At 38.3% G+C, this 14,250-nt stretch overlaps 1 protein-coding gene across 2 annotated transcripts; it reads right to left on the bottom strand.

Annotated features, from left to right (window-relative positions):
* Window positions 1–175: 175 nt before the first annotated feature.
* sypl2a (synaptophysin-like 2a) lies at window positions 176–13,852 on the bottom strand. Of its 2 annotated transcripts, none has more exons than XM_066671131.1 (6): window positions 13,364–13,442; window positions 13,159–13,233; window positions 6,295–6,407; window positions 5,794–5,992; window positions 3,179–3,352; window positions 176–3,003 (listed from the first exon to the last, which is right to left on the bottom strand). In XM_066671131.1, exons 2-6 carry the CDS (start codon window positions 13,225–13,227, stop codon window positions 2,881–2,883), a joined length of 678 nt encoding a protein of 225 aa, XP_066527228.1. In that variant the 5' UTR covers window positions 13,228–13,233; window positions 13,364–13,442; the 3' UTR covers window positions 176–2,880. The 2 variants fall into 2 exon arrangements, with proteins under 2 accessions (XP_066527228.1, XP_066527227.1); XM_066671130.1 differs by lacking the exon at window positions 13,364–13,442 and adding an exon at window positions 13,687–13,852 and having other exon boundaries at window positions 177–3,003.
* Window positions 13,853–14,250: the final 398 nt, after the last annotated feature.

The following is a 14,250-nucleotide window of genomic DNA, read 5'->3' as shown; positions in this document are numbered from 1 at the left end:
TAATTCCATTTATTGTTACAGACAGGACATGCAAAGATCCAGACCATTCTGAGCAATGTTCTAATTTTCCAGGTGTTTTCCAAGACCGAAAAACTAGTCTCTAACTTCCAGAGTGGAAGTGAATCTTACAATCTGTTACTGTTAGATGAATTCATGTGTTTAGGGGAGACTGTCCCCATGTACAATGTAAATATTTTGTGTACTAAAGATTATTAGTATTGTATTAATTATATGAAGTTTACAATCAGGATCTCATTAAAGTGACTGGAATCTCCTGTCCTGACTTTTAAAGTTTCTGACGCTTTTACTGGACAGATCATGCTACCACCCCGTGGATAAGAAATGAACTGCAGCTTCATTCATCATCAGAAAACAAGGAAACACACAGCAGTTAAACTCTCCTCATTTATTCCTCCACATCACAGAAAATGTGAACAGACTTGTTAATATCTTCCTCCTGATCTTATCATTGAAAAGCACAAAGCAGAAGAGCAGATTTTCCCCATACCCAAACATTAAGAAAATTCACTTGGAAAAAAAAAGGCATCAGTGTGATAATTAAATGTGTTTGTAGAGAAAAATTATCAGAGATATAAGAGAGATTATCTCTTACATTGGCACTTGGGTTTCCCTTAAATACTGCTGAAAGAGACTGACTTTTATAAGGGCTTCTGTGGAGGCAATTTTTAAATTGCAAATCTCAGGTTGATTTCTCACAGATAAGTAAAAAAAAAACCTTAATAAAGACAAAGGCACAACAACTGTAAGGCTTCTTCCTATTGATTAAAAAAAAAAAAAAAGTAAGGGACAAGGCACTGTCAGTAAAAAAAAAAAAAGGCAGAAATAATGACAGGTAACCAAGGGCTGCCATACACTCTGACACTGAATAGTTTTGCAATGTAATCAAATATCCACTACCAAAGGAGAGTTTACTATTAAATTATAACTCAATTAACATTAATACAGACATTTCCTTGCTCTGTTGCTTCATTAAAAAAGGAAAATAAAGCAGTATTAGGTATACAATATTGTCTTAGATAACTTTGTGTAACATGTAAATTAAAATTAACATTCTCCCATTCTCTTTTGTAATTTAATGGTGTCTTGCATAGTAACAGAATTACTCATTTAAATGTAAAAAAACACCCTACAATTTTTACTTTTTTTGTTTTTGGTAAAAGGCAAGCAAGGGAAATGTATTAATCACTGCACCGATTCACATAAAATGTCTGCAAACAAGAAACCAACACAACAATTAGAAATCAGAGTGCTTATAGGAATAACACACAAACTACTCCCAAGGATCACGTCCGAGTTCTAAGTAAGAAAATTAGGAAGTTAGTGTTACATAATTCACAAGTATTTTTCCCAATAAGTAGTGAAGAAATTGGCTTTTAGTCATTTGCCACCAAATTTCTAGTAATCTAGTACAAATTGTCAGAAACATGACACATTAGCAAATCAACAGCTTAAATGTTCCTTAACACAACTGGCGAACAAATTAAAAGGACATTCCACTGATGTTTCAACTGATGTGCCTGCAAAATTATTAAACGATTAAGATGTGATGAGTCATTCAAAGCGGTTTGCTCCAATCTGGAGAAACTTAGGATTCAGTGTTTTTCAGTGGTGATCAAAGTAAATAGACGTCTGAAATCTGCAAAAAATGTTTTTCCACTGAAATATTGTTTCGTGATACGGTACTAATATTTACTTTTTTTTTTAAAACACATTCATGTTAAAGGGGTACATTCAGTGTGTTTTGAGGCAAAATAATCCCCAAAGGGGTCTACTACCCATCTTAAATCTCAGAAAGCTTGTGTAGTTTGACCAGTTACAGTAGATCATATGTGGTGTAGGTGTCACTGAATCTCTTCATAAGGAAGCATTGTTCTCATCAAACAACTCTGAATGAATTTGGTCACATCTCTGATTGATGGCATTTCCCCTCAAGTTTCAGATCTTAGAGAAAAATTGTGTGTGTCACTAGTGCTGTCATCAGTGTGGCAAAGATTTATTCACACAAACATGAGCTTAACAGATGTCAATTATTAAGGCACTAACAGTAAACTGTGCAAAACCTATGTTGTATGAAGACTTTAGTGTATGCATCAGTGCACAAGGGCACCGATGGCGCAAGAATATGGCAATATGTGCTATGTGTATACGGCAAAAGAGTTTTTTTTATAATAGATGTGACTTTTAAAATACCTGACTTAGAGAAGTACACAAAATGAAATATTTTGTCTTATAGGAACAAAAACATCAACTGATAGGACAGGGATTTTTTCTGACTTGTTTGACCAGAAAAATTATGGTTTTGTGGCTAGTGTTGCTATAGAGACACTGTTGCACAGTTTGTGAAACTGAGAAATGTAGTGTGTTATTTGAAAATGTGTAAATTTTGGATATCATTTTGTATCACAGTGAATGCTCTCATTTTAAGGCTGGATGCAGGCATGTAACCTAACCTCCATAACTTTGATAAGCTATGACAACATACTAAAGTTAGTGTAGCGTTGTGAACTGGAGATGTGTGTGTGTATATGTGTGTGTGTGTGACTATTATATGTAACTATATATAACTATGGGTGGGGTTAATAAGTAAATTTGCAGTTACATTCCAGGAGATTCATTACTTCAAGGCTTGTTTTTATGGTACCCAGATGTAAAACACTTGTTCCAGTAGATGTCACCATCACAGATGCTCTAACAATAACAGAAGAGTAAAATAAAACAAAACATCCACAATGAGCGTCTCGCTCAGTGCTTGTAAATGAAGCGAACCGCAGAGCACCATGTGGCTGAGTCAAAGACTTCGGTGAATCCATGATGGTATCCTCTGGTTTTGATTGACTAGAACTGAGAGGGAGGATCTATTTAGGAGCTCGGACCTCCTTCCTCTGGGTTCTGCGATGGCTGAGCAGGCTTGTGGAACGGCGTCTCCTTATAGATGAACCAGCAGTTACCCACCCACAGGATAAGATTGAGGAAGCCAAAAATCTGAAGGAGACAGTTGTAGAACTATATTTGTACATGACCATATCACTGCAAATCTACATTTTTAAAGGCCAAATACAGATTCAAATTAAATTTCCTATCTTGGAAACACTATATAAAAAGGTCTTTAAATAATAAAGCTGGAGACATGCATGCAAATTGCAGATGCGGGCCTCACCACAGAAGCGTTGAGGCGACCCATGGCAGCGTGATCTTTGACAGTGCAGGGAGGGTTACAGTAACCCTTCAGCACATCCAAGTCGGTGGCATTTTTGACATCGGTAAGTCCTTTACCCCAGGCAGAAGATGAGACCAGCCACAGGAAAGCGAAGATCCCGGTTACAAACAGATCCTGAGGATACAACAACATGGGATCAGCCAGAATAAATGTGACAGAAGAGGCAAGATAGAGTAGGTGTACAGCACAAATCTGATAAATAAACATATTTCAAATTCCAATCACCAGGCATTTCTACAGCCATTTCTTACTGCTTTTACTTGCTGTTAGAAGAGGCATTTGCGCTTACTGATTGACTGACTGACACCTAATGTTGAAACGTGCATGCATGAGTAGGAACTATTAATTCAGCCGTATTTCACAGAGAGAACTTTAGGTGGCAAAACTACACCATCTGTTAGTTCAACCCTATGTATATGGGCTATGTATGAAATGTATATATACACACAGGGGTTGGACAATGAAGCTGAAACACCTGGTTTTAGACCACAATAATTTATTAGTATGGTGTACGGCCTCCTTTTGCGGCCAATACAGCGTCAATTCATCTTGGGAATGACATATACAAGTCCTGCACAGTGGTCAGAGGGATTTTAAACCATTCTTCTTGCAGGATAGTGGCCAGGTCTCTACGTGATGCTGGTGGAGGAAAACGTCTCCTGACTCGCTCCTCCAAAACACCCCAAAGTGGCTCAATAATATTTAGATCTGGTGACTGTGCAGGCCATGGGAGATGTTCAACTTCACTTTCATGTTCATCAAACCAATCTTTCACCAGTCTTGCTGTGTGTATTGGTGCATTGTCATCCTGATACACGGCACCGCCTTCAGGATACAATGTTTGAACCATTGGATGCACATGGTCCTCCAGAATGGTTCGCTAGTCCTTGGCAGTGACGCGCCCATCTAGCACAAGTATTGGGCCAAAGGAATGCCATGATATGGCAGCCCAAACCATCACTGATCCACCCCCATGCTTCACTCTGTGCATGCAACAGTCTGGGTGGTACGCTTCTTTGGGGCTTCTCCACACCGTAACTCTCCCGGATGTGGGGAAAACAGTAATGGTGGACTCATCAGAGATCAATACATGTTTCACATTGTCCACAGCCCCATGATTTGCGCTCCTTGCACCATTGAAACTGATGTTTGGCATTGGCATGAGTGACCAAAGGTTTGGCTATAGCAGTCCGGCTTTGTATATTGACCCTGTGGAGCTCCTGACGGACAGTTCTGGTGGAAACAGGAGAGTTGAGGTGCACATTTAATTCTGCTGTGATTTGGGCAGCCGTGGTTTTATGTTTTTTGGATACAATCCGGGTTGACACCCGAACATCCCTTTCAGACAGCTTCCTCTTGCGTCCACAGTTAATCCTGTTGTGTAAGGATGTGTTTCGTCCTTCTTGGTGGTATGCTGACATTACCCTGGATACTTGATACATCACAAAGACTTGCTGTCTTGGTCACAGATGCGCCAGCAAGACGTGCACCAACAATTTGTCCTCTTTTGAACTCTGGTATTTCACTCATAAATGTTGTGTGCATTGCAATATTTTGAGCAAAACTGTGCTCTTACTGGTGCAATGTGCAATTAATGAAGATTGCCCACCAGGCTGGTCCAATTTAGCCATGAATAAATATAAATAAATATATATATATGTGTGTGTGTGTGTGTGTGTTTGAAGAATGTTTCTGTGACCCAGCGTTTTGTTTTCTACTATATATTTAGCAAACAAAACGTAATCTTTTCTGTCCCTATAAATACGCAAATACACATACACAACTCACCGTTACTGAGTTGTAAATTACATCTGCACAGCTTTTTTTGTATAACTTTACACGAAAATGGACAAAATCTCTGGATTATTAAAGCCAGAACACAAAAGCAAGGTGTTAATCAAAATAAACGAGGCTGTGAATTTGTTACAGCACTGTTTTATCAGTCTGACCCTTTTAAGTTTTAATTTAAGTCAGTACATAAATATCTAGTTTCCAGCGAAGCCCTGTTCCTTTATCAAGTACATTACTTGGCTGATAAAATGTTAAGGTGCTTGGTTTTAGAAATGTTCAAAAACTTAAATGTTCTCTTGTTGCTTTCTGGTAAATGAGTTGCTTTAATGTCATCTCAATACGGTGCTTCAGCTTTGTAGATTTGTATGAACAGAAAATAACAAGCTTTCCATGACCATGCACACACTGTCAGCAACTGATAAGATAAAACATTTTTATGGTTTGTTATTATTTGTTATTATTGTAAACAAAGACATTGATATGAAGCACCAAAGATTCTCCAGGGGATGTATTTTGGGCTTTCCTGATTTTGAAATGCCAGAAACACCTCTGTGACAATGGCTACACGGCTAACGGCGATCCAGCTAAACCAGGATTGCCTAGTTTCTCTTTGCTCTTGTTTCTTACTGCTTTCATCCCGGGTAATGAATGAGTCAATCTTGTTGCCTTTAGTAATTAACACAGGACATCAGGCAGAAGCTCGGGGTGAAAAACCCAGATTAGAATATTCTGTCAGTTTGGGACATATGGACAAACCAACTTACAATAATGGGCCCTCGGCTGGTCTCTCTGTAAACGTGCTGGTATCCCAGGTACAGAATCAGCATGATGGTGCAGTACAGGAAGCCAAAGACACCCACACACACAAAGAATTCAGCTGAGGATGAGAAGTCCCCCATCAGGTAGGTTGTGTTAAATCCGGTGTCGTTGCAATGAGGTATTATAATAGGCTGACTAGGAAGCCTGTTTAAAAAAAAAATAATAATAAAAAATAAATAAGTGATGTAAAAAAATAAGACAGTGGCAGGTTAAGACATAAAAACTGAGATGAAATCATTTGAATAGACAGTACGTATGTGTAAACAAAACACTGATAATATTTAAGTAAGGAGAGGACTAGTATTATTTAACTAAACTATTGTGGAATGTTTTGTGAAATGTGACATGTAAATATTCAAAGGTGATTGATGGCAGTTAATAACAATGTAAACGTCATAATGACTGATACTTTCGTTCACTCATATTCCAACAGACAAGTCACAGACCTGAAGGGATAGCTGAAGTGTACAGGAACATCTGTTGATTTTTCACAGGCAGTGGTGAGGGTGATGGACCCGACATATCCCCCAGTGGTAGCAAAAGCAAAGATGGTGAAGAACTGAAAAACGGAAGGAAGACCTTATAACATGGGCATACAACAGACCAATCGATACTATCACCATCACAATAATTGTAAAAACAAAAACGTAGCTTTTTTACGTTTTATTTTTTAAACGAATTATGCAGATATTTTAAAGGTATAATTATCTTTCAACTATACAAATACATCCTATATCCACTTTAAGAGATTTTGTTTGTGTTAAAGTAAGTTAGCACATTGTCTACAGTGTACACTCGCACATTTTCTTGCTGTAACTGTTCATTTGCTGAATTTATTAAATAAGGAAAAAAAGAAAAAAAAATTAATAGCTTTTCCTCAGTATGTAAAAAATACCACAATACGCAACTTGACCAGGCGTCTAAACTTCTGACGCATACACAAACACACACTTAAGCTTTCACTTCACCCTCTACTTTTTCGGATCCATATTCTCTTTTCTTTGCTCCCTCATTCCCTCTTTTCTTTACTCTCTGACTCATCAGACACAGCCAAACTCATGCAACTGCTTCATTTCTCTAGAGCAGAGGAAAGACTGTCCTGTCATCAGTTTTATGGTTCAGTGATGTCAGACGAATGTATTTGATTTGGACTGAAACACGACACAGTAAGGAGGTAAATGGTAAATCAGTGGTGGGGTTATTACTACACTGAGAAAGGACAGATGTGTGTGTGGGGCGTGGGGGGGGGGACTGGGGTATGGTAAACAAACTTAGCACAGTGACTAATGAGGGATTCCTTCCACCCAGTTGGAATTCAACCCCACAATTCAACTCTAAATACGGACTAATGCTGATACTAATAACTGGTCACAGCACCAGTTGCAACCTACTGTGTATGAGGAGCACTCACCATTTGCAGATGTGATATCCTATATTAACCTCACATTTATCCTACGTATGTTAGATTAAATTATTCCAGAAGTGCAGCGTTTGAGCTGCTATTTCAAAATTTTTAGACTTCGTTGTCTGTCAAAGATTTCTGTTTTCTGTCCTGCTCATCCAACTGTAAGAAGGAAGTTGGCTTCTAAGTTAACGATTATGACACACTTTAAATCTTTCCTAAAAATAGTCCTCTGCTTTTGCCAACCAGCCACATTGCAGTGAACCCCTCGCTCTGCCCACATACCACACAGACTGGACTATTCTGTCAAGACCTTAAGATTCACACGCTGTGTATTTAAGAGAGAAGCCCACAGGTTCAGCAGAGGGACAAGGGGGAGAAGGTTTAAGTCAGCAAGTTGGGATATTCAGAGCAAGGCGCTGCAGTTTTGGTCTGTGCTAGTGTTTTCTTAAAAAATAGATTTTTAAGATTTCTCCTCACAGCTGTAATTTTTAAACTAAGTGAAATGAAAGAGACTCACAAATGTGGGAATAAACAAAACTAAAAGAAAGAATTAAGAAAAAAACAAACAAACAACCTAAAAACTTATAAACAAATCCAAGAAACAATTATTTTTCAGATTCTACAAGTTTAGATTTGCCAAGAAGACAATGTATGAAAGAAATGAATCTGTGAACTGGGAAGAATACTTTGTAATATAGTCAAGCAGATTTACTTACTTTACAACTTTAATAATAAGGATAATTTACTTTATCTAAGATCTGAGATCACAAAACAAGTTAAATCCAAAGCTGTTACTGCAAGACTCTGCTGTTGAACAGCACTGGATCTTCAGCAATGTGGGGTGTGGTAATGACTGCTGACATGATCAGGGTGAGCAGAGCCAAATGTAAGTCAACCTGTGTAATGAAACACATGACTATACAACACTTTCAGGAATTCTTCAGCGTTTGTAAATTAAGCTGTTAGATGGGTTTTTATTGGTTTTTAAATGGTTTTTATTGACTGTTGCAATCCGTGTGCACCCTGAACTGTACATTTTTAACAGCTCAAACTGATCATGCCAAAGTATATCACAGTATTTTAACTACTGTGACTTTGTTTTGCACTACTTATTTTCCACCTCTTGCTACTGTATCACACTCCCTGATCCCATCTGGATTAGTTTCTCAACAACAGCGGGGCCAGGTGGTCTGTGTTAGAGATGTCAGGGAAAGGAGGCTTGGCGCCCACCTCCAGCACATGCTGCAGCCATCGACACGTTTACAACGGAATGCAAACCTACACACTGCAAGTGCAGCTGCTAAAGAACAGCTTTGTCTCTGTGAATTAACTTCAGTACAAGTCACCAGTTTTGCTTTTTTCCCTGCCTAATTTTCTGGATCAGCTCATCTTGTTTTATTTCTTTCTGAATTATTCTTATAACTGCAGTCCTTTTAATCTGCAGTGTATAATTATTTAGTCTCATCGCAAGGATGAACATTCTTTCAAACTTTTCCAGCATTGCTATCTTAATTCCATTACCATTACTATTTTCTCTAGTAACAAGAGAAAAGACTTTAACACCCCAGTCATTGTCAAAATGCTTCTTAAAGAACACATCTTTTGGCAACCTAATTTTCATCATTTCCTTAAATAAAAGAGATTGATGTCATATGTAAACATGGATCTCTCTTGCCCACTCTAGTCCACACAGCCCATATATGGAGACAAAGCAGCAGAAAAGCCTGTTTGGAATACACAGTTTTGTCTTTTCCGACAATGAAACGCGTTTACCTACATCTGCCTCTTGAATCAGATTAGCCTCAAGAATTCACAAAGATGTACAGGGGTGGTTTAATTCAGACCAGTTAATCATAATAGAAACTTTATTTTTCTTACAAGCAACACCAGTGTAATTGGATTTGTCTTGCAGTCATTAGATGTATTTGTAACTGTCCCACTCACAATTACACCATGATCACCTGTGCCGGTTAACCCAGTTTTTTGAAGGAGCATGGAGAAAGCAGGCGTGGCTAAAAGGCTTCTGGTGTTGCTCCTTAAAAGACCTCAAGGAAAAATAATTAAATGCAAGAAAAATGTAGGATATGGCCCTACATTGGAGGTGGCATGCCAAATGACCTAAAAAAATGCACTACTTAATTAAGGAATTTATTCATAACTGAAGTATTTATGTGTAAATTACCTAATGTTTCACAGTTTTCATAATTATGCCCCAATGAAATTAAGTTGCATACACCATAGCTGTATTTTCCCTAGGGAGGGAACGCAATCGCCCAGTTTTTTTGAGAAATCCACCTAAAGAAAGGAGTTTCAGCTGCCTACTGGATGTAAGCAAAGGTTAGAGACAGACGTGAGCAATCTGGATTTTATTATAAAAAGGGCAAAGCAAAAACGAGAAAAACATGCCAAGACCATGGCCGGGAAATACTTTGAAGCCCAGAAGGAGAAATCTGTACAAAAAATTTGAAGACAAAATAGAAGAAAACACTCAGCTGAAAGAAAACATGGCCATTCTTAGTATCGTTACAGCCCTAAAAAAAGGTTTAACACAGCGCCGCTCCTCCTTCACCTACTGCTACAAGCGCAGAGAGCCACTGTGAGCACCTGCTTTCACCTGTAGCCTCCTGTAGCACATGACTGATATTTCATTGACCTTTTCTCGTTTTTATTTATTTCAAAACACTTACTGCCCATACATTTAATATGTTATCATAAATGTATAATTGTGTTTAAAACATAATTTTGTGTAAAGCATGCAAATTTCAAGCAACAAAAACAAAAAATTCAGGCAAGATTTTGCCTTATGCCCCAGTAGAGGAAGAACCAGGGACGCACATGTTTCTGTGGTGGCACTTGGAGGTTTTGATTTGATAGTGGATGGTACTTAGTCTAAAAAGTTTGAGAACCACTGGTCTAAAACATGACTCTCCACAGGTAATGAATTGTAGAGATTGCAAAAACAAGAATAAAACCCTTCTAACCCTGAAACAGAGGCAGACGTTTGATGTTTGGGAGTGGCTGGTATCTGCACATGCTAACATAAACACTTGCTTTTTAACATAAAAGCAAAATCGGGAAAGACAAACAAACAAAAAAAACCCTTTAGTATTAATGTGAGACCACAGACCACTCATGGGCTTTTACGCTGCTGAGTGCATAATCATCTGAAAAATTGTGGGGATAACCAAAAACCATATCCTCTCTCTTCTCGCCTTACAATGAAGCTGTGTTAGTGCCTCCAACAGGATGCATAACATTTCCTGGTGGCTGACCACTCCCCTACTGTGTGAAGCTGACACAACAGTGGAGGAGTGAAGACTCAGCATTATGCTCAGGCAGTTAAAAGAGTTCTTAAGTAAAGGCAATGGTTTGATGGTTATGTAATAAACAGTTAATACCTAGAACCACGACAAAAAAAAATAAATAAATAAAAAATAAAAAAAACCTTTGCGTCGTGAGGATGTTCTCTAAACTTTGGTGGGATTTTAAACTTTACAAAAGTTCTTTAGGGAATTAAGCATGAATTTTCTATGGCAACACAAAGATAGGCTTAATCTATAAAGCCGCTGGGAACCCATTTTGAAATGTTGTGTTTTTTAATTGTAATTCTTAACTTGGGTGTTACATGAAATGTTCAGCAAAGTTACCTAAAAAACACAAAAATACACTCCTCAGAGCTCTCTGAGAACAGAGACAGCTCTCTATCACTGGAGAACAGAATGCTGTTTATGTAACCATGGCAACACACAGCCTTGGGACAGAGCAGTCAATGTTTTTTTTCCTAGGTTTTTACTCTGAACTGCAGTTGTCATTTTACACAAATTACACAATAAATGCTCGTTCTGTATTGTTTTGTGTTCTGTGTTTTGTTTTTGTCTTTCACTCGCTCCCTATAACTTGGTGAACAGTTCGCTCACTAAAATAGCTCGACTCAGAGAGGAGGCATGGCCTTGTAATTGGTCAGGGTACTGAGTTTGATCAAATTTCTGTTGTGTGTTTTTTGATTTAGACTTTGCTGAACGTTTCACATGACACCCAAGTATAGAATTATACAAAAAAAAATTCAAAATGGGTTCCCAGGGGCTTTAAGGCATCTTTTTGTACAGAGGCTTCAACCCACACTTTCAGCCCACACACACCTGAGCAGATAAGAACCGTTGCTAAGCTTTCACCTTCCAGTCCCACCTTGGGCAAACAAAAGGAAGTCACGCTCTGAACTTTCATTTCTGAGATCATTAACTTTAGCTTTCTAGGACCAGACAAGGCAAAAGTCTGCAGACTTTAAGTTTAAAATGGCGGGACATGTTCCCAGCAGTGATAGAGCAGCTGGCATTCTTTTCTACAGACATACAGCAAGCTTTCTATAAATGCTTCTTGGCCGCTATTCAGCACTGTTTGAAACTGTACACTTGCTAATTAGGAGTGCAGCGCTAGTTCTTGCAGGTAGTGGAATACCAGGTCAGCATATAAACATCTGAAATTCCCCCGGATCACATGGACCACTTCCTGTGCATTGCATTCTGATTCGAATATGAGTCGTTTCACGTTTCACATTGTTTTTTCTTGGGTGTTACTAAACATGGAGAAAGATGTTGTACGGTCACAGTCCTGTCAACCAACAGAAGGACGTCCAAAGTAATGTGTAATATTTACATGGTAAACACAGTACCCATATTTAGCAATAAGTATCTAAAGGGTATGTACAGAATAATTACCAGCATAATTTCTGCATGAAATTTATAGCATGGTGAATTAATAAAGTAGCTTTGAGTCTCTCATATGATATGTGGTAACTCTATATATGCCTGATGTGGTTTAAGCCTGCTGCCACCAACGTAAAGACTTTCTGGATATTATTTATGGTGACTGTCACTAATAATAATCCATCAATCGCACACAGACTCAGCATCCATAAGTGTTTAGTCTGTCCAAAGGGCTTCTAAAATTTGCATTGAGGATTTTGCATGGCTCAAGTACAGTATCAACGGTCAGATGTTTTATCAGCGGGTCATCAATTTCTTGAGTTGCTGCTTGTAAAATGTGTTTAAGTATAGCATTAGTTATAGATATTTCAAAAAACCTTAAAAGGGTGTATCAAGACAAAGAAAAATTCAAAAACTAAATTTGCCCAACTTTTAGGAAAAATTAAATACTCTTGACTGTCAGTGGAATTTAAGAAAAAGTCATTTTGGAGCATTTCTGTTCTTATGAATTTTTGATGCAGTGTTAAAAAATAAGCATAATTACTGTAAAGACTATAAACGGATGAGCAACTGTTTCTGACTTTGCATTAACAAGGTGAGCCCACAAGATAGGTGTGACGAACTGAGCGGACACCGTGTTTAAAATCTCCAAGAGCACTGCTGTGTCTGATCCACGCATTCAAGGCTAACATACTCTAACACATCACCACAATGTCAGTGTCACTTCAGCACTGAGAATGATCCACCACCCAAATCACACCTGTTCCTCTGTAAGGGTCCTTACTACTGAAGAACAGGGTGGAAGGGGGCTAACAAAGTAAGATGAGCAATACATGGACTAAAATCTGTACTGTCAGTGGAGGTGATACATAGCAAAGAGTAAGATATAGAAAAAAATATCATTTTAATGTTATGGATGAAATTTTAGTAATTAAACTATATTTAAAATAGCACTGAATAGCTCTGAAATACAGCTTTTAAATAATTGTCTTCTTGGGTCTAAATCACATGAAACGTCCTGTAGCGTTCAATGTCTGATACTTTCTGTCTGTCCCTGTATGGAGAGCAGTATCATTGCAATATGGTATGCAACAGTTGGTGAACCAAATTAACCTGCTCTTTCCATAGCTAGGGGTTCAGGGAACATGAAAGCTTAAGATTACTTTTTTTAGCTGAAATATAAAAACAATAAATAAACTCACCCATTCCAAGACTCGAATAAATCCCAGAGGCTCCTTGATGGGTCCCAGGTCAAGTCTGAATCCTGACATTATTTTCTGCACAAAAAAGTAACTTACACCGTTAACCTCAAAAGAATGCAACGTACTTGTCGCATTTAAAGTGGAAAGAAAAAAACAGAATGAGAAAACAATACCCAGTTTTTCCTTCAAGAAAAAATAAGCTTACGTCAACTTAACGTTTCAGATCGTTTCTCTGTGGGGAATACAGCTGCGTTTAAGGTGGAACAGAGAATTCCATTAAGAAGTGAGTTCCAGTTTTCCGTTTATTACTACGGAGTCTGAAAACAACTGGGTATAGAACGTCTCAGATAACGTTAACTGCTGCCATATTTAATGTGGAATTAAAAACACGAAAACAAAGAGAAGCAACATCCAGCTTAACTAAACTCACAGCAGCAGACGTAAAGTTGTATTAGCCACCAGGCTAGCCACTCAGTGCTTAGCCATCATGCTAACAAACTTCGTTACACGCCCAAAACTAAGCTGTACCTGAATGAAATCCATGTTTTAATCCGTTTGTGGCCGTTATCGTTTTCGCTGATAAATCCCGCTTCTCACCCAGAAGTTCAGCCGTTTCTGTGGGAAAGAGGCTGAGGTCAATGGAGCACTAAAGCAGGGACGGAGGGAAGATTTGTGTCGGTTACATGTCAAAACTTTGCATACACACACACACACACGCGCACACAAACGCGTGCGAGTATGTTTACAATGCATTGTGGGGACATCACACCGACAATTTTGAGATTTACCCTAACCTTAACCGTTTGTTTGTCAAATTCTAACCCTTACCTTAACCATTACACGACCATAACCATCATAGTAAACCTAACATTAAAATACGTCCTTATATTTAAATTGATTTCAGGGTGATTTAAAACTGATTTAGAGAGGACAAGTTCCCAGAATGTGTTACTCGCATTTTGACACTTTACTTCCCACAACGTGAGTAAAACCTGGCATAAACACACACACACACACACACACACACAAACACACACACACACATACACAAACACACACACACAAACACACGTGATGTACAGCTTCCCTTAA

Source organism: Hoplias malabaricus, chromosome 5 (genome assembly GCF_029633855.1).
Source record: "Hoplias malabaricus isolate fHopMal1 chromosome 5, fHopMal1.hap1, whole genome shotgun sequence".
NCBI classification, from domain to species: domain Eukaryota; kingdom Metazoa; phylum Chordata; class Actinopteri; order Characiformes; family Erythrinidae; genus Hoplias; species Hoplias malabaricus.
Note: the sequence above shows the minus strand (reverse complement) of the source record. Positions and strands in the feature narration are given on the sequence as shown.

Excerpts from the sequence above, each read along its gene's own strand:
- sypl2a (XM_066671130.1), bottom strand. Across the intron at positions 6,408-13,158 it reads TTATTCGAGTCTTGGAATGG|TTCTTCACCATCTTTGCTTT; the intron begins GTGAGTTTATTT and ends TCCGTTTTTCAG. Across the intron at positions 3,004-3,178 it reads GTCGCCTCAACGCTTCTGTG|ATTTTTGGCTTCCTCAATCT; the intron begins GTGAGGCCCGCA and ends TGTCTCCTTCAG.